Source organism: Lytechinus variegatus, chromosome 3, assembly GCF_018143015.1.
Source record: "Lytechinus variegatus isolate NC3 chromosome 3, Lvar_3.0, whole genome shotgun sequence".
Classification (NCBI taxonomy): domain Eukaryota; kingdom Metazoa; phylum Echinodermata; class Echinoidea; order Temnopleuroida; family Toxopneustidae; genus Lytechinus; species Lytechinus variegatus.
Window position 1 is genome coordinate 75006555 of NC_054742.1, and position 17587 is coordinate 75024141.

General features: G+C 37.1%; 1 protein-coding gene across 2 annotated transcripts in view; it reads left to right on the forward strand.

Annotated features, from left to right (window-relative positions):
* Positions 1–17587, forward strand: part of LOC121411931 — a 69623-nt gene that overhangs the window by 23266 nt on the left and 28770 nt on the right. For both annotated transcript variants that reach the window (XM_041604841.1, XM_041604840.1), the window contains exon 4: positions 10766–10980. In XM_041604841.1, the coding sequence (XP_041460775.1) occupies positions 10766–10980 (215 nt within the window). The remainder of the gene's footprint in view (positions 1–10765; positions 10981–17587) is intronic.

Here is a 17587-nt window from a genome sequence, read left to right on the forward strand (position 1 = left end):
AATTTGGCTTTGCTTGACTCTAAATATTGCATATAATTGTGAATTGTGATGTAAAGGTGAATTATTGTCTAAAACCATGGTTTCTAACTAGATATATCATAATGTTGTGTAATTAGGGTGATAAATGCTGCATTTTTAAATTGAAAATGGCCACCATAAGCACTTACATGTATCGTACATATACAATTTGGGTGGAGACAAATGATGTTCACAAAAAGGGCATATGACGGCCATTTTGAATGTTGAAATACTTATTTATCACCTAAATTACAAAAGATATTATATATATTTTGTTATAAATCATGTTTTCAGACAATATTCCACTCATACATCACCATTTGACCAAGCAAAGCCAAATTCTGTTTCAAATGATTTGTTCCCATTCATATTGTGTATAATACCGTAAGGGACTGTAGCGGCCATTTTTATTTTAAAATAACCGTATTTATCACCTAACTGGCAGAATAAATGATATATCTTAATAGAAATGATGCTTTCAGACAATATTTTACTCATAGATCACTATTACGTGCATTTATGGTGCTCACTCTTGTGAATATTGGTTTCCCACTTTGCATTGTACATAATACGGTTAATGTCGATGGCGGCCATTTTGAAAGTCGAAATACAGTATTTAACACAAACTTGAAACCGGAATGATATATTTCGTTAGAAAATACGATTTTAGGCAGTATCCAATTAATATTATATATGCATTTTAGCGCTCAGTCTTGTGATTTCTTTTCTCCCATTTCTCATTGTGTATCATTACGAAAATTTCCCGTTTGATTCTCGACCTCACTTCGGACTGCAAACTGCGGTTTCATACCCCGATTTGTGTTTGGAATATCTCAAACAACTTTTCCAACCCCGATAAACCCATCTTGGCCAGGTAATCCCCTTGTCTCGATTTCACCACCACGGGCCAGCTAAATGAGCGTTGAGCCAAGGACGAAATGATAAACAACGCTGTGCTATTACGTAAGACTTGTCTGCCTGTAGAAGGATCTTCGGAATGAAATTATTGTATTCGATATTAATCACGTTTTCAAAGGCATATTACATTCAGACATCCAATACTAGTCCATTTTCAATTTCGAACGAAGAAAATCCACCTTGAAATAAGGAAAGTAAGCGAATAAAAATTACGGTATGCTTAGCATGCAAGGACCGCGATGCATGCATAGTTTCTGTCCGTCCAGCAAGAAAATGGGTTCACTCGTGCAATGATACAGTCTTAACGTTCGAAAAATAGAAGTAATGGCATACCAACATACAAAGTATAATAATCATGCTGCTGATATGCACAAAAATATGAAATCATTATTTTTTTTTTACCCGAAAGTCTTATTCATAATTCAAATACAAACTATGCCTGTAACTATTTTTTTTAATCGCAAACGTACTATTGCACCATACGTGGTTCTCCGGTAAACTGCCCATGTGCGCTGCATCCATTCCACCGTTTGTTTTGGGTCGTTTATACTTTTAGTTTCCACCATTAAATGTCTAACTTAGATATGTTGTGCTAATTTTTTTGTAAGTCAAAATGTTCATCGTTGGAGAGCGAGTTCAGGCGATTGATGAGTTGGGAAGATGGAGTGTTGGAAAGATCGATCACGTGTCTTAGTTTACAAAACCGCGTGCCCGTTGAACCCCGATCCCTTCAGTGCCTATTTTTAATATGTTCCCCTTCCTCAAGTACATCTTGTTGAATAATCACTTTAAAAAAAAGTTGTTTTTTTGCCCCCCCCCCTTAGCCCCCTTTTCATAGTGAAAGTTCTTTTGCAGTGTCCTTTTTTATCTTTGATCAAGCGACCCATTTGAACATGCCCATATTTGATTGTGATAAATGTCTGTTTTATTTTCTAGTTCAAAATTTGTCATTCTGCTAATATGAGGTGATTAAAATTAGCGCCCTGTCCTTTTTGTCGGGGAGAAAGAGAGAGAGAGAAATAGAGATGGGGTGGAATTTCCACCCCATCTCTATTTCTCTCTATATATCTTTAACAAGGGCGCCGGAAGCGAGGGGGGCACTTGCCCCCCCCAAAAAAAAAAAAAAAATTTGGGGGGGGGCAAAACGAGATTTTGCCCCCCCCCCATGTGCCCCCTGAAAGTAGAAAAATGATAAATTTTTAAATATTAAAGGACAAAAGTATACGATGAAGGCACTTTTATGCCCAAAAATTTTCATTTCTATTGTCAAAAATGAACAATTTTGCCCCTGACGGGGCAATTACATTATCATAGTAAGCCTGGCGTCTTTTGACGAACAGTTCCTCTGTGAAACATACCTTTGAAAAGCCCCTTTTCCATCTTATTACAGTGTGATAACGTTTAACCTTTTAATGAATACATTTCAGACTAAAACCGAATGGCAAGCTAATTTTCTTTAATATCTAAACCTACAAATTATGAAAAAGATGGATATCTTCTTAGATAAATGATTTGATTTTATATATTTCGATCCAAAAAAGTGAAAAAAAATCAAGCACGTTTTGAAATAAAAAGATGGCTGTGTATTTATGCAAAGCGCAAGCGATTTTATTATTTTTATAATATGTCCTGAAAGTTTTCTTTTTTCCCAATTATTCACCTCCCTTCCATCATTCAACTTTCTTCCCGGTCCTATCTTTCTTCTTATTTTTCGCCTCACCTTCCGCCGTTTCGCCCCTTGATCTACCTATGATGACCCCTCCCACGGCAGGAATTTTGTGTAAAAATGGAGTATAAGTCTCGTTAATAGAGTGTTTAAAAACAAATTTGGGGGATAAAGCATAGTTAAAGTTCATTGCGAAGGATTAATCATAACTCATGAAAACTATTCTTTATACTGAGTACGCAAACAATGAAAATATTCTCAGTATATTCCAAGTAAATTTGGAATAAAGGGAAAGTGAATTGGATTAACAAAGGTATGATTTTACTGGGTATGGAACATTCTCGTCTAACCGTCTATGCACTTAATTCAGAGGCGATTTTCTTTTTTCATCATTTTTATTAGTTATGAAATTGACAATGGCCATCGATGTCATCAATGTCATCACTCTTTGGCTGGTATATAGGGCTAGATGAGAGCTGGAGAATAGTTGGGCCGGTATGCCTTTTCTTTTCCTAACCAAGTTCTTAACAAAAACTATCTGTTTATATATATTTCGAAATTCGAGGATACATGTGTATAATTTCGATTTGAAATTATGTATTTTTTCCATAATAAAAGAGCACAAATAGTAGGGGGACATTTGATATTATGTACCCCTTTCCAAAATGGTAGGGGGACGCATCCCCCTGTCCCCCTGGGATTTCCGCCCATGGTGATGGGGGAGCTTTTGCATTTTCTAGAATAAAATTGAAAGATTTCGTGCACACTTTGGGTGAATTTTGCGAATTTTGCCCTCTCGATCGGCGGCCCCCGGATGCATACGGTCATGTTTGTCATCTTAAAGTCTTTAAAAGGCCTATATTACATTGGTTTGAAACAATAGAGTTTGCAATAAGGCTCGTAATTTGCTGGAACTGCGACCCTGATCATGAAGAAACACCAGTCTGGGTCAGAAGGGAGGAAACAGGAGCAAAAAGAACCCCAAGACTGTTTAATTCTCAAGAAATTTATTTTTGAATGTTCTTAGAAACGCAACTTTTACACTAAATTTTTACACCCTCAACCATACCCTCTCCCGCTCGATCGCTTCCGTATCTCACGCTTTCAAAAATATTGTGCCCCCTTCGGGATTTTGCCCCCCCCCCAAAAAAAAAAAAACTGAAAGTGTTCCGGCGCGCCTGGGTGGAAACAAATCTGAAAGAAAACATGAAACCAAGAAAGGTATTTCAGAGGGAGGTTTACCGTATACACAGGCTATAGGCCTACAAAATAAGAACAATAATGGGAGATAAAGATAAAGAAGATCACCTGCTAATAACGCATGTGAATTAGAAAACGTTCTGAATAGATATGAATAGAACATTGAAATGCTATCCAAACATTGTGATTCATAATGCTGGTCTTTGTATTTTAATGTTCTATGTATAGGCCTACACCTCAACTTTGAGAAAAGGACATTTATAGGCCTTACTACAGATATGATTGGCAAATGCACGTTCTTTAGAGGTGTAGAAAGGGGGTGGATGAAGAAAATAAGTCTAGAAAGAAAAGAATTAGACAGCCAGACAGAGAGAAAGAAGGAAAGAAAGGAAGGAAGAAAGAAAGAAAGAAAGAAAGGAAGGAAGAGAGAGAGAGAAAGAAAGAAAGAAAGGAAGGAAGAGAGAGAGAGAGAGAAAGAAGGAAGGAAGGGAGGAAGAGAGAGAGAGAAAGAAAGAAAGAAAGAAAGGAAGGAAGAGAGAGAGAGAGAGAGAGACAGAAGGAAGGAAGGAAAGAAAGAAAGAAAGGAAGAAAAAACTTTCTATCAACGCGTGTATACATCCATGCGCTCACCGGAACTACACACATTGCAATCCATCGTGTGTGGCCCCCTGCTGTGACTGTAGATGCTGGGGTGAATTATCTTCGGACCGAGGTCAAGAAACAGGTGTTTCTATACTTAAATTTCATGCTTGAGGGCAATAGGATTTGTATTACTGGGAGAAGATATTTGATGATAAGGAAAAATGGGGTATACAGCCCTCAAACGCGAGATTTTCGTCATGAATACTTTTAGGGCATTTGGCAGCCATTTTGAATATCTGAATACAACATTTACCACATCCATATATATTAATAATATATTTCGTTAATAATTATGTTTATAGTCAGTATTCCAATTGTTCAATCTTCATAATAAGCATTTTAGTGATCACTCTTGAGATTTTTTGGCCCCCATTGCAATTGTACGCAATACTGTTTGGGCCAGTGGCGGCTATTTTAGACATCAAAATACTGCAATTTTCCCATATATGACATCAAAATTATATATCTCGTTAGTAATTATGATTTGCATATATTACTTCGTTCATACATCGCGATTTTTTGCAGTTTAGTGCTCATTTTTGTGAAAATTAGTTTTCCCTATTCATATTGTACATGATAGTATATACAATGGCCTATGGCGGCCATTTTGAATATCAGGAAAATAAATATTTTATTAAAAATTATTTTTTAAGATTGTATTTCATTCCTGCCACACAATTCCATGCATTTCACAGCCAATGTGAGGACAATTTTATGATTTTCATGGATAATTTGCATATTTTGGCGGCCATATTGGATTTTGCCAATTTGCGGAAAATGCTCAAGGTTACACGAGTGGCATTATTCAGATTCGTAATCAGCACCCTCGAATTGACAAGAAACCATAAAAAATATTGTATATATAAAAAAACAAGGTTATGCCTCTTCTATCCTGGACTAAAAGTTTCAAAAACTTGGGGGGGAAAGATCATTTGCTTTGCATGCCCCACTTTGTGGAATAGCCTTCCTGAAGACAACAAAATGTACCTCTGTCGAAACTAGGCCTGGGACTTTCGGGTTTTTTTCTTTTCGGGTACCCGTGGTAATTTTCGGGCGGGTACCCGAAAATCATGTCGCTCGAAATATGACTGGTGGAAAAACCCCATAGGTGACGTCATCATCAAGCCAATGCGATGCAAGCCAATTTATGAACGAAAATATAGTAAGCATGCGCATTGCAAGCCTCAGCCCCACGCAGTATTCCGTCAAAACGAGTCTGCAATACTCTGTCACCTCGTACCAAAATCGACCTAGAAATCCACTTTTCTATATTTTATATGAATTATGAAAGGTATTCTCAGAGGATCTGTTTTCTCACCGATACCACGCAAGTAAGGAAATTTTATTACTTCTTGCTTTTCCGTCAAAATCTTACGAAGTAGCGTCGATGTTGCATCGTGTTTGTGAGTTTGTAGAATCTATCGCTACGTGAACAAAGTCAATTGATTTCCGGGTTTCGGAACGTCAAATGCGCCAGCCAATCACGATCGTGTTACCATTTTCGGTTTATGATGAACTGAAAATGGTATCAAGAACGTGATTGGCTGGCGCCTCGTATGCTCCGAAACCCGGAAATCAATTGACTTTGTTCACGTAGCGATAGATTCTACAAACTCACAAACACGATGCAACATCGACGCTACTTCGTAAGATTTTGACGGAAAAGCAAGAAGTAATAAAATTTCCTTACTTGCGTGGTATCGGTGAGAAAACAGATCCTCTGAGAATACCTTTCATAATTCATATGAAATAAAGGAAAGTGGAATTCTAGGTCGATTTTGGTACGAGGTGACAGAGTATTGCAGACTTGTTTTGACGGAATACTGCGTGGGGCTGAGGCTTGCAATGCGCATGCTTACTATATTTTCATTCATAAATTGGCTTGCGTCGCAGTGGCTGGATGACGTCACTGCGCTGCAAAAGAAACATGGCGACGATTGAACGATCTCAGTCACATCATCAACACTTGAAAAACTAGTATATTTAAGGATATTTCGAGGGTAATTGGTGAGATTCAAAATGAGACTTGTTTACTTTTGTGATCGAGTTTACAATCATGTCTTACACTACGCAATACAAATCAAATGTACGTTATACTGGTGAGCAATTTTCGGGTATCGGGTATTGATTTTTCTACCCGGGTACCCGACGCTTCCGGGCGGGACCCGGGTACCCGGGTTTTAGTCCCAGCCCTAGTCGAAACTGTCAAAAATCTTCTAAAAACTTTGCTATTTAACTCTCTTTATGCACCTTGAGCACTCTACAGAGTGGATTTGGCGCTTTACAAGTCTCATTATTATTTTTTAAAACATTTTTAATAGGGCGACCACAGCCACCTGACTGCATGTTGTTGTTCACAGGCTGTGTTTTGAAAGCGCAGTGCGTGCGCTAGCTATTCGCCCAACGCACTCGCAACATGTAGTGTATTTGTTGGGACGATGCACTCTATGTGCGGTCTTTATGCGCCCATTATGTGCACAGCACGTCAGCAGCGCGTTATGCATTCAGTGCAAGCTCTCTAGCCCCTCTCTCAAATCCTGACAGGAGTTTCACTGATTATTTTGTCAACTTTTCAATTCACTGGCTGTGCGCCTCTCATGCAACATGCATTTGTGACTGAGACTTTAAGTATAGGCGTGTGAAACCCTACTCTGAACAAGTATCGGAAACAAAACGGTAAAAGTATTCCCTGAATTGACCCCCTAAACAAGTACAGCAATATTTTAATTATGTCCCAGACATGATCCAGATGTTGGATTTTACATTGGGTTAAGTACTACCCACCTCCCATGCTCAAATCGGACCCTAAACAGGTAGTGTTGGGGCAAAAAGTATACCCTTTATAAAGCATTTTCTTATACCCTTGCAAATTTGAACATGAACACGTTGCTTTCCTAGCAAAATTTATACCCTTTTCAGTATTTTAGTATTTTTGACACCTCATAACGTTGCGTATGTAACATGCCCAAGTTTGATCCATTTTACATGTTTATTTGGTTGTGCCTGGTACATTTCAATGGAAGTGGGCCCCCCCCCCTTCCTCCGGGAAAATTACACATTTATTCAGGACACAGAAATTCCAAAGAAATCTTGAGTGAAATATGATAATCTTGTGCACGCTATACTCTCTAGGAATCTAATTTGATACTATACAACATTTATTTTCAGTTTCAGATCAGTAATTTTTTTGCTCCCAATTAACAGACACCTTTAATAGCTGTAGTAATCTTGTTTTGCCTTCAACCAGCTTTTGTCATGCATGGCATGGACTTCAGTTCTATGCTTGGTTAAGTGTACTCTGTTCAACATGCTTTACAGTACTTAGCAAGTATTCATCACATCACAAAGCCTATCCCATTTTCAGACTGAATAATTGATAAGGGCAAATTTCCCAAGGGAAATTATTACCTGATTACTTACTCATCACATGAAGCTTAATTGCCTTGTGCATGTAAGTAAAATAGACTGACAAATAAATGAAGAATTGGTAGCCATATGGAATTTCATAGGTCTTTTGTTTTACACCCCATAAAAATGTTGATTTGAATAAATTGAAAAAAAAATCAAAGAAACATAATGCCGGAAATTTCATCATTAATCGGATGTAAAATGAGTACAATTCACACATACCCTACCCGTATTTCTGGAAATTTTCACCTAACAAACCCAAAGTTATTAATAACTCATAAATCAATTAGACACCATGGCCCCGACTTATGGAATAATTTACCCGAAACTACAAAAATGTGTTCCTCACTTTATTCCTTTAAAGCCACTATGAAGCGCAACCTATTATCATTGTATTCAAATCCGCCACATTGACTATACTTGTATTTTTTTTTTAATGATGAATTTTGACCCCTCCTCTTCTAATGTAATTGCACTACACTTGCACTTGCACTACACATGCACTTGCACTACACCCTCATGACCTCTTGTTAAAAAATGTGTAAGTTTTACATGTCGCTTTTTTTACCTTGAGGCCGTCGTCAACATCAAGCAGGTCGCTCATGACGACGGTCTCCTGCGTTCTGAAATTGAGTTAAATAATATTTTCATATGCTTTTTTTTTATATTCAGAAAGAGATTGTAAATGATACGTGTGTCTAAAATGTATATATATGTAAAATCTATGTAATAATTGATTATGTTGTATTATGTTGAACATGTTGAACGCAGAAATAAATTTCAAGCAAACAAACAAACAAGAAAGTTAAAAAAACATTTTAAGTTTTGCTTATTTTTCTCAAAACTGTTATATATGCAAATGAGAGAGTCTATGATGTCGCTCACTCACTATTTCCTTTTGTCTCGCCCACCAGAGGTGAAGGCTAGACTTAAATGCTTTTCACACTGCACTTTTGTCCCAAATTGGTGGGGCTGGGGGGGGGGGGTCTTAGCCCCACCAATTTCCCGGGGTTAAGCTTAGCCCACTTTGTTTTCACACTACGTTTAAGCAAAGTGGGCTAGCACAGTAAATCGTACGGTACTATCTGGCCCTGCAAAAAAGCAGGGTTAGCCAGCTTATTGTGGTGCTAGCACCACAATTGCGGTGCTAAGAGATGCAGTGTGAAAACGAAACAGGGCTAAGGAAAGTGGGGCTAAGCATTAGCCAATCACAGAAATCGAATTGCACGTTAATCACGCTCTGTTTGGTAAAACCATCAATATTCATGAGCTGAAGGATAGTCTGGGGTTAAGGCATTAACCACGGTTGAGCAGATAGTATGGGGTTACGAAAGACAGTTTGAATCGAAAAAAAAGATAGTCTGGGGTTAAGGATAGTATGGGGTTAAGGAAATGCAATGTGAAAACCATATTAGGGATCCAAATGTCGTCCTTCTGTCACAAACATTATGACACAACTCCGCAACCGTAAGTCTTTTTTCAAACAAACTTGGATGGTAGAAGTACAGGGGACCTGCATTTTATCCTGCAGTCAGAGGTCACATATTAAGGTCAACGTTTAAGTTTACATGCAACACTCTATGACACATAAAACTGCAAATAATTACTATAAGTCACTCTTTAACCAAACTTAGATGGTACATGAAGATGTACTTTGGAGACCTGCATGTTATACTTTAGTTGGAGGTCACATGGTAAGGTTAAAGGTCATTTTCAGGTCAATGTTAAAGTTTGCATGCAAGACTTTCTTATGACACCTAACTCCGCAACCGTAAATCACTTTTCATCCAAACTTAGATGGTAGATGGACTTGGGACCTGCATCTTTTTATGCTGCAGTCTGAGGTCACATGGTAAGGTTAAAGGTTATTTTTAGGTCAACATTAAACTTTACATGCAGTATTCTCATAATAAAATACAAAATCAATAGTGAGCGGATGATGTCATCAGTACCCTCATTTGCATACTGACCAGGATGTACATAGAACTGTTTTGTGAAAGAGAGCAAACTTCAAAATGTCATCACTTTCTCATTTTACATCTGATTTTTGATGAAATTTTTAGTGTTTTGCTTCTTGGATTTTTCTCTTTTTATTCAAATCATTTTTTGTTTGGGGGTGGACTTGTCCTCTAAGCATATCTGCACAGAGTCTGATGATGGTTGCATGTCATTACATTGGTCTGATCCCGGGGGGGCCACTTCCATTCATGAGTGGATACCATGCGCGACCATGCGGTCTCGAAAAGCACCCTAAACACGTAATTTCCATATTCTGAAAATGCACCCCTTAGCAAGTATAGGCGTGTGAAACCCTACCCTTAACAAGTATTGGAAACAAAACGATAATCTTGGCAAATATTCCCTGAAATGAACCCCTAAACAAGTACAGGAATGTTTTATTGTTACGGGTCCTTCGGTCGTCGGCTTTAACTTATTTGGTTTAGTATATGATCCCAGCTTCTACACCTCGCGCAAATCGGACTCTAAACACGAAGTGTTAGGGCAAAAAGGACATCCTTTATAAAACATTTAAATTTTGTTTTATCATCCCCGCAAATTCGACCCTAAACACGTAATTTTCCTAGCGAAATAGATACCCTGTTTTCATTATTTTTGTGTTTTTGACACCCTTATCACGTTACGTACGTAACGTGCCCTATCGTGAAAAAGACAACCTTTTTACGTGTTTTTTTGGTCGCGCATGGTATCCACTCGTCAATGTAAGTGGCCCCCCCGGGGGTCTGATTCTATTCATGAATAACATTGCTTGATTTCATATGCATGTTAACACTTTAATGTTAACTTTTATCTTTGTGAAACTTCCCCCTCAACTACCAATTTGAAAATAAAAATACCTCTTGTGAAATACGTGTTCAAAATGTGCATTTATTTCTTCTTTTATCACCCTACCAGAACTATTTTTCAACATACTTCTTGCTTTGAACAAAGTGGGTCTATTTAGTAAAAACACAACATGGAAGACTGCTTTCTACATCTACAACACCTTATGGAACTTAAGTGATGCAAGTTTGATTCTTTGCACTCGTCTTGGTCAGATTGGAATGATCAAACTTTGTACAATCAACATCTCACACAAACCCTATAGGGATATTATTGATAACCAAAAGGTATGTCTTTTTCATTCAAAATTCATTATTGGATTGATGACATCATAGTTTAATAGGGGAGATAGGGGTTAGTTGGAACATTTTTGACAAAAATGGCTGTAAAATCCAAATAGATTTTACTCGAGAAACAATCAATATATCAGCCTAAAGCATACATGTATAAAGGGCTTCAAATGTACCCCATAAAATTTTAAACTCTATGATGTTTACCGAAAAAATCCACCTTGAACAAGACCATCGCAAGCATTCCAACTTACCCCATGTAATAAACTTGTTGGAACATGGTATGGGGTAAATTGGAACATTGCATTGCATTGTTCTTGGAGTATGCATTGATAACATGTTCACACTGTCTGCTCAAGTAAATCAGGTTGTCCGTAATTGTAATTATCATCTCAGCAATTTGTGGAGGATTCGTAGATTCATTGATCTTAAGACATGTCACCATGCTGTGCGAGCACTTATCATTTCTCGGTTAGATTACTGTAATAGTTTATACACTGTTTTGTCAACTAGAGATAGAAGAAAGCTTGAGGTTATACAGAATCGTGCCACTCATTTAATTTTTGGCTTTGGATCCCGAACTCATACTACACCCCTACTTAAGGAACTCCACTGGTTACCTCTATTCCAACGCATTCAGTTTAAAGTCTGTTTATATGTATACAAAACTCTAAATCAATTAGCACCTGAATATCTTAATAATACCATCAAATTGTACACACCCTCTCGTAATCTTCGTTCAATCACTGACACATGCAGACTTTGCATTCCCTTGTCATAACTCTCCTCCCTGCCGAAAAACGGTTTGCTGTAGCAGCTGCCAAGACTTGGAATGCTATCCCTCTTTCAATAAGAAGTGTTTCCAGTGTTCTTGGCTTCAAATTATCCCTTAAGACATACCTTTTCCCTCAATAATTAATATTTTCCTTTTTATCTTGAATATTGTATAGTAATCATTGCAAATATTAAATGTTTCCTACTTTTGTACACGCTATGGTACTTTTTTGTTTTTAGCGCCTCTAAATACCCATTATTATTATTATTATTTAGAGATAGACATGTACAATCTGATGTTATGCAGTTGGCTGCAAAGTGCATTTATTATCTACCTAGAGACGACCGGTGTGTTGGCTCAGTTGGTAGAGCGTTCGTCTCACAACCGGGAGGTCGGGGTTCAAACCCCGGCCGCGTCAGACCAAAAGACGTATAAAGATGGGAGTTGCTGCTACCCTGTTTGGCGTTCAACGATTAAAGGGATAGAGCCTTGTCAATCTGGCGCTGCACAGCGGCCGCCGGGCCCACAATCAATTGGGCAAAGCAAATTTTCGGAGTATTTCATTTCATGTCTATTTCGAACAATAAATTATGGATTTATGATTTTATCATTATCATTATTTGTGTCTTTCTCATGATTTCAAGGGTCAAAAAATTGAAGAACGCTCCAAAAATTACATTCGAATTAGCCACCATTGATACAAAAAAGACAATACTTCATATCCCAACTAGCACCACTATTTTGGTGTCTCTGTTTTTAAGACTCATAAAAATACCGGTATGTTTTACAAGAGTTCGGGACATAATTAGCTGGTGGTGCAACAATAAGTTAACATCCGAAAAACAAACTTAAAAAAATAAGGTACACTTTCACCTAAAAGGTTCCATAACTCACTGATAATTATTTCAAGACATGTCATTTTAATGCTTAGTACTATTCTATGGTTTCATGATCAGGAGACAGCAGTCATTTTTACGCAATTTTATAAGTCGCTTTGGACTTTTTACGACAAAAAGGAAAACGTGACCATCCTTGTTATTTGATTTCTATTTATGCACCATATTGAAAAGGGGGCTGAAACCAGTCTATAATGTCATTTCAAATAACAGACATATTTTCTAAAAGTAGAGATACAGATGAAGAGAATGATATTGGTTAACAGGAAATATATCAAAGAAAGTGTGTAAAAAGAAAATAAATTTCTTAATCGATTTTTGACAATTTTTCAAGCAAGAAATCTCCCAAACTAATGATATGCAAATTACATAATTTGCATATGTAAACAATAATTTCCATTCCTGAAATTGTTCACATGTATTGAACATAGCTTCAACAATATATTTGGAAAGTTTCATAAGAAACAAACATGGTTTGGCTGAGATATTCTGCCTTTACTTCATGCTATGTGTAGATTGTCTAAAAAATGGTGAAATAGGGCCATTTTGTAGTGACGTCGTTTCAGCGGGAAGACCACGGATGATACCTGGCTGCAATTCATTTTTGTAAACTTCCGGGTCCATGCCATCTAACTATGGAATCATTTCCTTGTCCAGCTTTCCGTTGAATTAATCTTCTCATCTGTTGGATTATTATGCTTCTTTCAGTAGACTAGAGAATGTGAAAGTACATGTAGGCATGTTTAATGAGGCAGTGGCATTCTCAGTACATATTTTGAATTGTACAATATATATGGGCATTTCGTATGTGAAATGTGAAATATCAGAAACTTTTGAGAATTAGTTTCCTTACCCCCACCAATTAACACTTATCATCTGTTTATTAGTAGTGTTTAAATGTTTTTCAATGAAGACTTATTTAGGAACAATTCATCGAAATCATTGATAGATTATTCATGACTTACATGCATGCGAGTTTTCATTGTGATTGCATAATCAACAGCCAGATATACATATTTGCAGTGGCCATTAAAACTCTTAATGAAGTCCCATTTCATGAGGGTGGCTGAAATCCCTCCCTGTGAGAAAACAAGGTCATAGCACTTTGTGACAGTCATGTTTAACATTCATTTCCTTCCTAGCCTTAAAGGACAAGTCCACCCCAACAAAAACTTGATTTGAATAAAAATAGAAAAATTCAACAAGCATAACACTGAAAATGTCATCAAAATCGGATGTAAAACAAGAAAGTTATGGCATTTTAAAGTTTCGCTTATTTTCAACAAAATAGTTATATGAACGAGCCAGTTACAGCCAAATGAGAGAGTTGATGACATCACTCACTCACTATTTCGTTTGTATTTTACTATATGAAATATGAAATATTTTTATTTTCTCATCATTGTCATGTGAATTGAAGTTTCATTCCTCCCTGAACACGTTGAATTCCATTATTTTAACATTTTGTGCTTCAGGCAATGGGGTCCTAATAATCAAATTCGTAAAATTGAAATATTGTATAATTCAAACAATAAAAAACAAAAGAAATAGTGAGTGAGTGACATCATAGACTCTCTCATTTGGATGTAACTGGCTCGTTCATAACTTTTTTGCTGAAAATTAAGCGAAACTTTGAAATGTCATAACTTTCTTATTTCACATCCAATTTTGATGAAATCTTCAGCATTGTGCTTGTCCGATTTTTCTCTATTGATTCAAATCAACATTTTTCTGAAGTGGACTTGACCTTTAAAACAATCTTTTAGAGAAACAAACATGAAACATGTTTAGATATCAATATTTCATTTGACTTGATATGGCATCTAGGAAATTTATATAACCCCTTAGAATATGAAAGCATTACTCAAAACTCACTTTCATATAGTTACACCTTCATCCATCACTTTCTAGTGGGTGATCATTGAAATAATTGGCCGACAACTGCTTGTGTGGCTTCTTGTCTCACTTGCAGAGTGAGACTATACATGTAGGCACCGCTTTTCTGACGGCGGCAGCGGCATCAACACCAAATCTTAACCGAAGGTTAAGTTTTTGAAATGACAGAATAACTTAGAAACTTAAGTATATGGACCTAGTTCATGAAACTTGGCCATAAGGTTAATCAAGTATTACTGAACTTCCTGCCTGAGGTTTAGGTCACATGACCAAGGTCAAATGTCATTTAGGGTCAATGAACTTAGACCATGTTGGGAGAATCAACATCAAAATCTTAACCTAGGGTTAAGGTTTTTGAAATTTCATCATAACATATGGATCTGATTCATAAAACTTGGACATAAGAGTAATCAAGTATCATTAAACATCCCGTCCAAGTTTCAGGTCACATGATCAAGGTCATTTAAGGTCAAAGAACTTTGGCCATGTTTGGGGTTATTTGTTGAATTACCATCATAAGTCTGTAGAGTATATTGTCTAGTTCATAAAACTTGGACATAAGAGTCATCAAGTATCACTGAACATCTCATGCGAGTTTCAGGTCACATGACCAAAGTCAAAGGTCATTTGAGGTCATTGAACATTGGCCATTTTATAGGTAATTATTAGATATCTGTCAAAACTTTCAAAGTTTATAGAGTGTATAAAATGTGGATACAGGGTTAAGTATCACTGATAAGTTTTAGGTCACATGATCAAGGTCAACTGTCAATGAATGTATTATTGTATCAATATATGAATGGTGTTTTTTGTGAATAATTATTGTATAGTAGTTCTCAAAGTCAGCTCTGCCGCTTTATTGAATCGCATGATGCAGGTGAGACTGCCAGAGGCGTTCCACTTGTTAAGCTAAAAGCAAAGTAAGTAAGGCCCATCGCTTTTAATGAATGCAGTATTGTATCATTATATGAATGGTGTTTTTTTTGTGAATAATTATTTTATAGTAGTTCTCAAAAGGTGGTTTCAGACCACCTCGAAGTTCGTCAGTTCCAGGTAGTTTCTGATCTGGAAATTTGCCCGAGTAGAAAATACCAGGTAATATTGGCAATGTGAAAGCAAATTACGCGTAATATCCCCGAAAGAAAATACCCACTAAATAGTAGGTACTTGGCAAAGTTACGAGAAATTTTGCGAGGATTTTTCCAAGGTCGCAGGTATTTTGGCAATGTGAAAGCAATTTACGGGAACTTTTAGCCCAGCGTGTAGTTGGTCACGGGCGCTGTGGATGGCTGCTGGGCTAGTGGTTTTGAATCTCATGCCTTACCTGCTTATCAGACCATATACTGCGCATGCTCCTAACTTCGGGAAATTATCCCGAAGGGTACGTTTTGAATCTCATGCCTTACCTGCTTATCAGACCATATACTGCGCATGCTCCTAATTTCGGGAAATTATCCCGAAGGGATAACTTCTCGCAGGTATTTTGGCAATGTGAAAGCAATTTACGGGAACTTTTAGCCCAGCGTGTAGTTGGTCACGGGCGCTGTGGATGGCTGCTGGGCTAGTGGTTTTGAATCTCATGCCTTACCTGCTTATCAGACCATACACTGCGCATGCTCCTAACTTCGGGAAATTATCCCGAAGGGTATGTTTCGGGGCAGTGTGAATGCCGGAATAATTCATGGGTATTTTTAGCCTAAAAAACTTCTCGTAATTTAATGGGGATTCGTATGATCGAGGTGGTTTGAAACCAGCTCTGCTGCTGTATTGAATCATGTGATGCAGGTGAGACTGCCAGAGGCGTTCCACTTGTTAAGCTAAAAGCAAAGTAATCAAGGCCCATCGCTTTTAGTATATTAGTGTTCAATGATCCATTACACATCTACCATTACGCTAAATAATGGTGTTGCAAGCCTTGGTGATAGTCGGACCCATCTCACTCTTTTTTTCTTATATTTCTATGCCATGTTCAGCCACACTTACAGATCTATGAAAATCTTATCTTATGTATTGTTTACTGAGCAAACCTCATTTGATATAGAATGATTTCCCTCTGTTAAGTATTCCTTCATGCTTCAATTACATGTACATTGACAGTGTTTTTTTATGGGCACATCCAATTTACTTTCCTCTGGTTGTTGATTTTTCATCAATATCTTTCAGCCAAGATAGTGCATAGTGCAACAAACTTATATTGAGTGAAGCCGGGAGGGGTAGGGGGGGGTCTCTTGGTCACTGCCATTGAAGAGTGGACAAAAAAAAACGTGGAAAAAGGTATTTTTTTGCAGGTACGTGCAGAACGTGAATAGGGTGTAAAAATTGCCAAAAATTAGAAAACCACCCTAAATCATGGTGGCCTAGACCTCGTATAGAGTATGTTATTACACTGACCGACAAAAAGGAGACAATTTCACAACTCAAACACTTCCACTGTACATATCAAATGAACATCAAAATAAAATGATATGAGAAAGTTTCTTAGATACAAATATACTTTTATTGTTCGATAATAAATTAAGTTTTTGAAATTTTGAAAGTACATGTATATGGACCTACATCAAGAAACTTGGACATAAAGGTGATAGTGTATTACTGAAGATCCTGGAAGTATTTGTGGAATTGTCATCATAACTTTAAAAGTTTATAGATCTAGTTCATGAAACTTGGGATATAAGAGCAACCATGTATCCCTGAATATCTTGTGTGTGTTTTTAAGGTCACATGACCAAAAATCAAAGGTCATTTATGGTCAATGAACTTTGGCCATGTTGGCATCATAACATAGAAAGTTTATGTATAGATGTAATTCATGAAACATATACATGTATGAGTAATGATCATGGTCAAAGGTCATGTCAGGTCAATAGACATAGTATTTTTATTGTCATATGAGTGTAAATGGATAATAGCTGTTTTCAAAGTCAGCACTGCTGCTATATTGAATTGCGTAATGCAGGCGAGAATGCCAGAGATGCTCCACTTGTTTCATCTAGAGTTTATTCTATTTGACCATTTCCAAGCAGAACAATATGTCTCA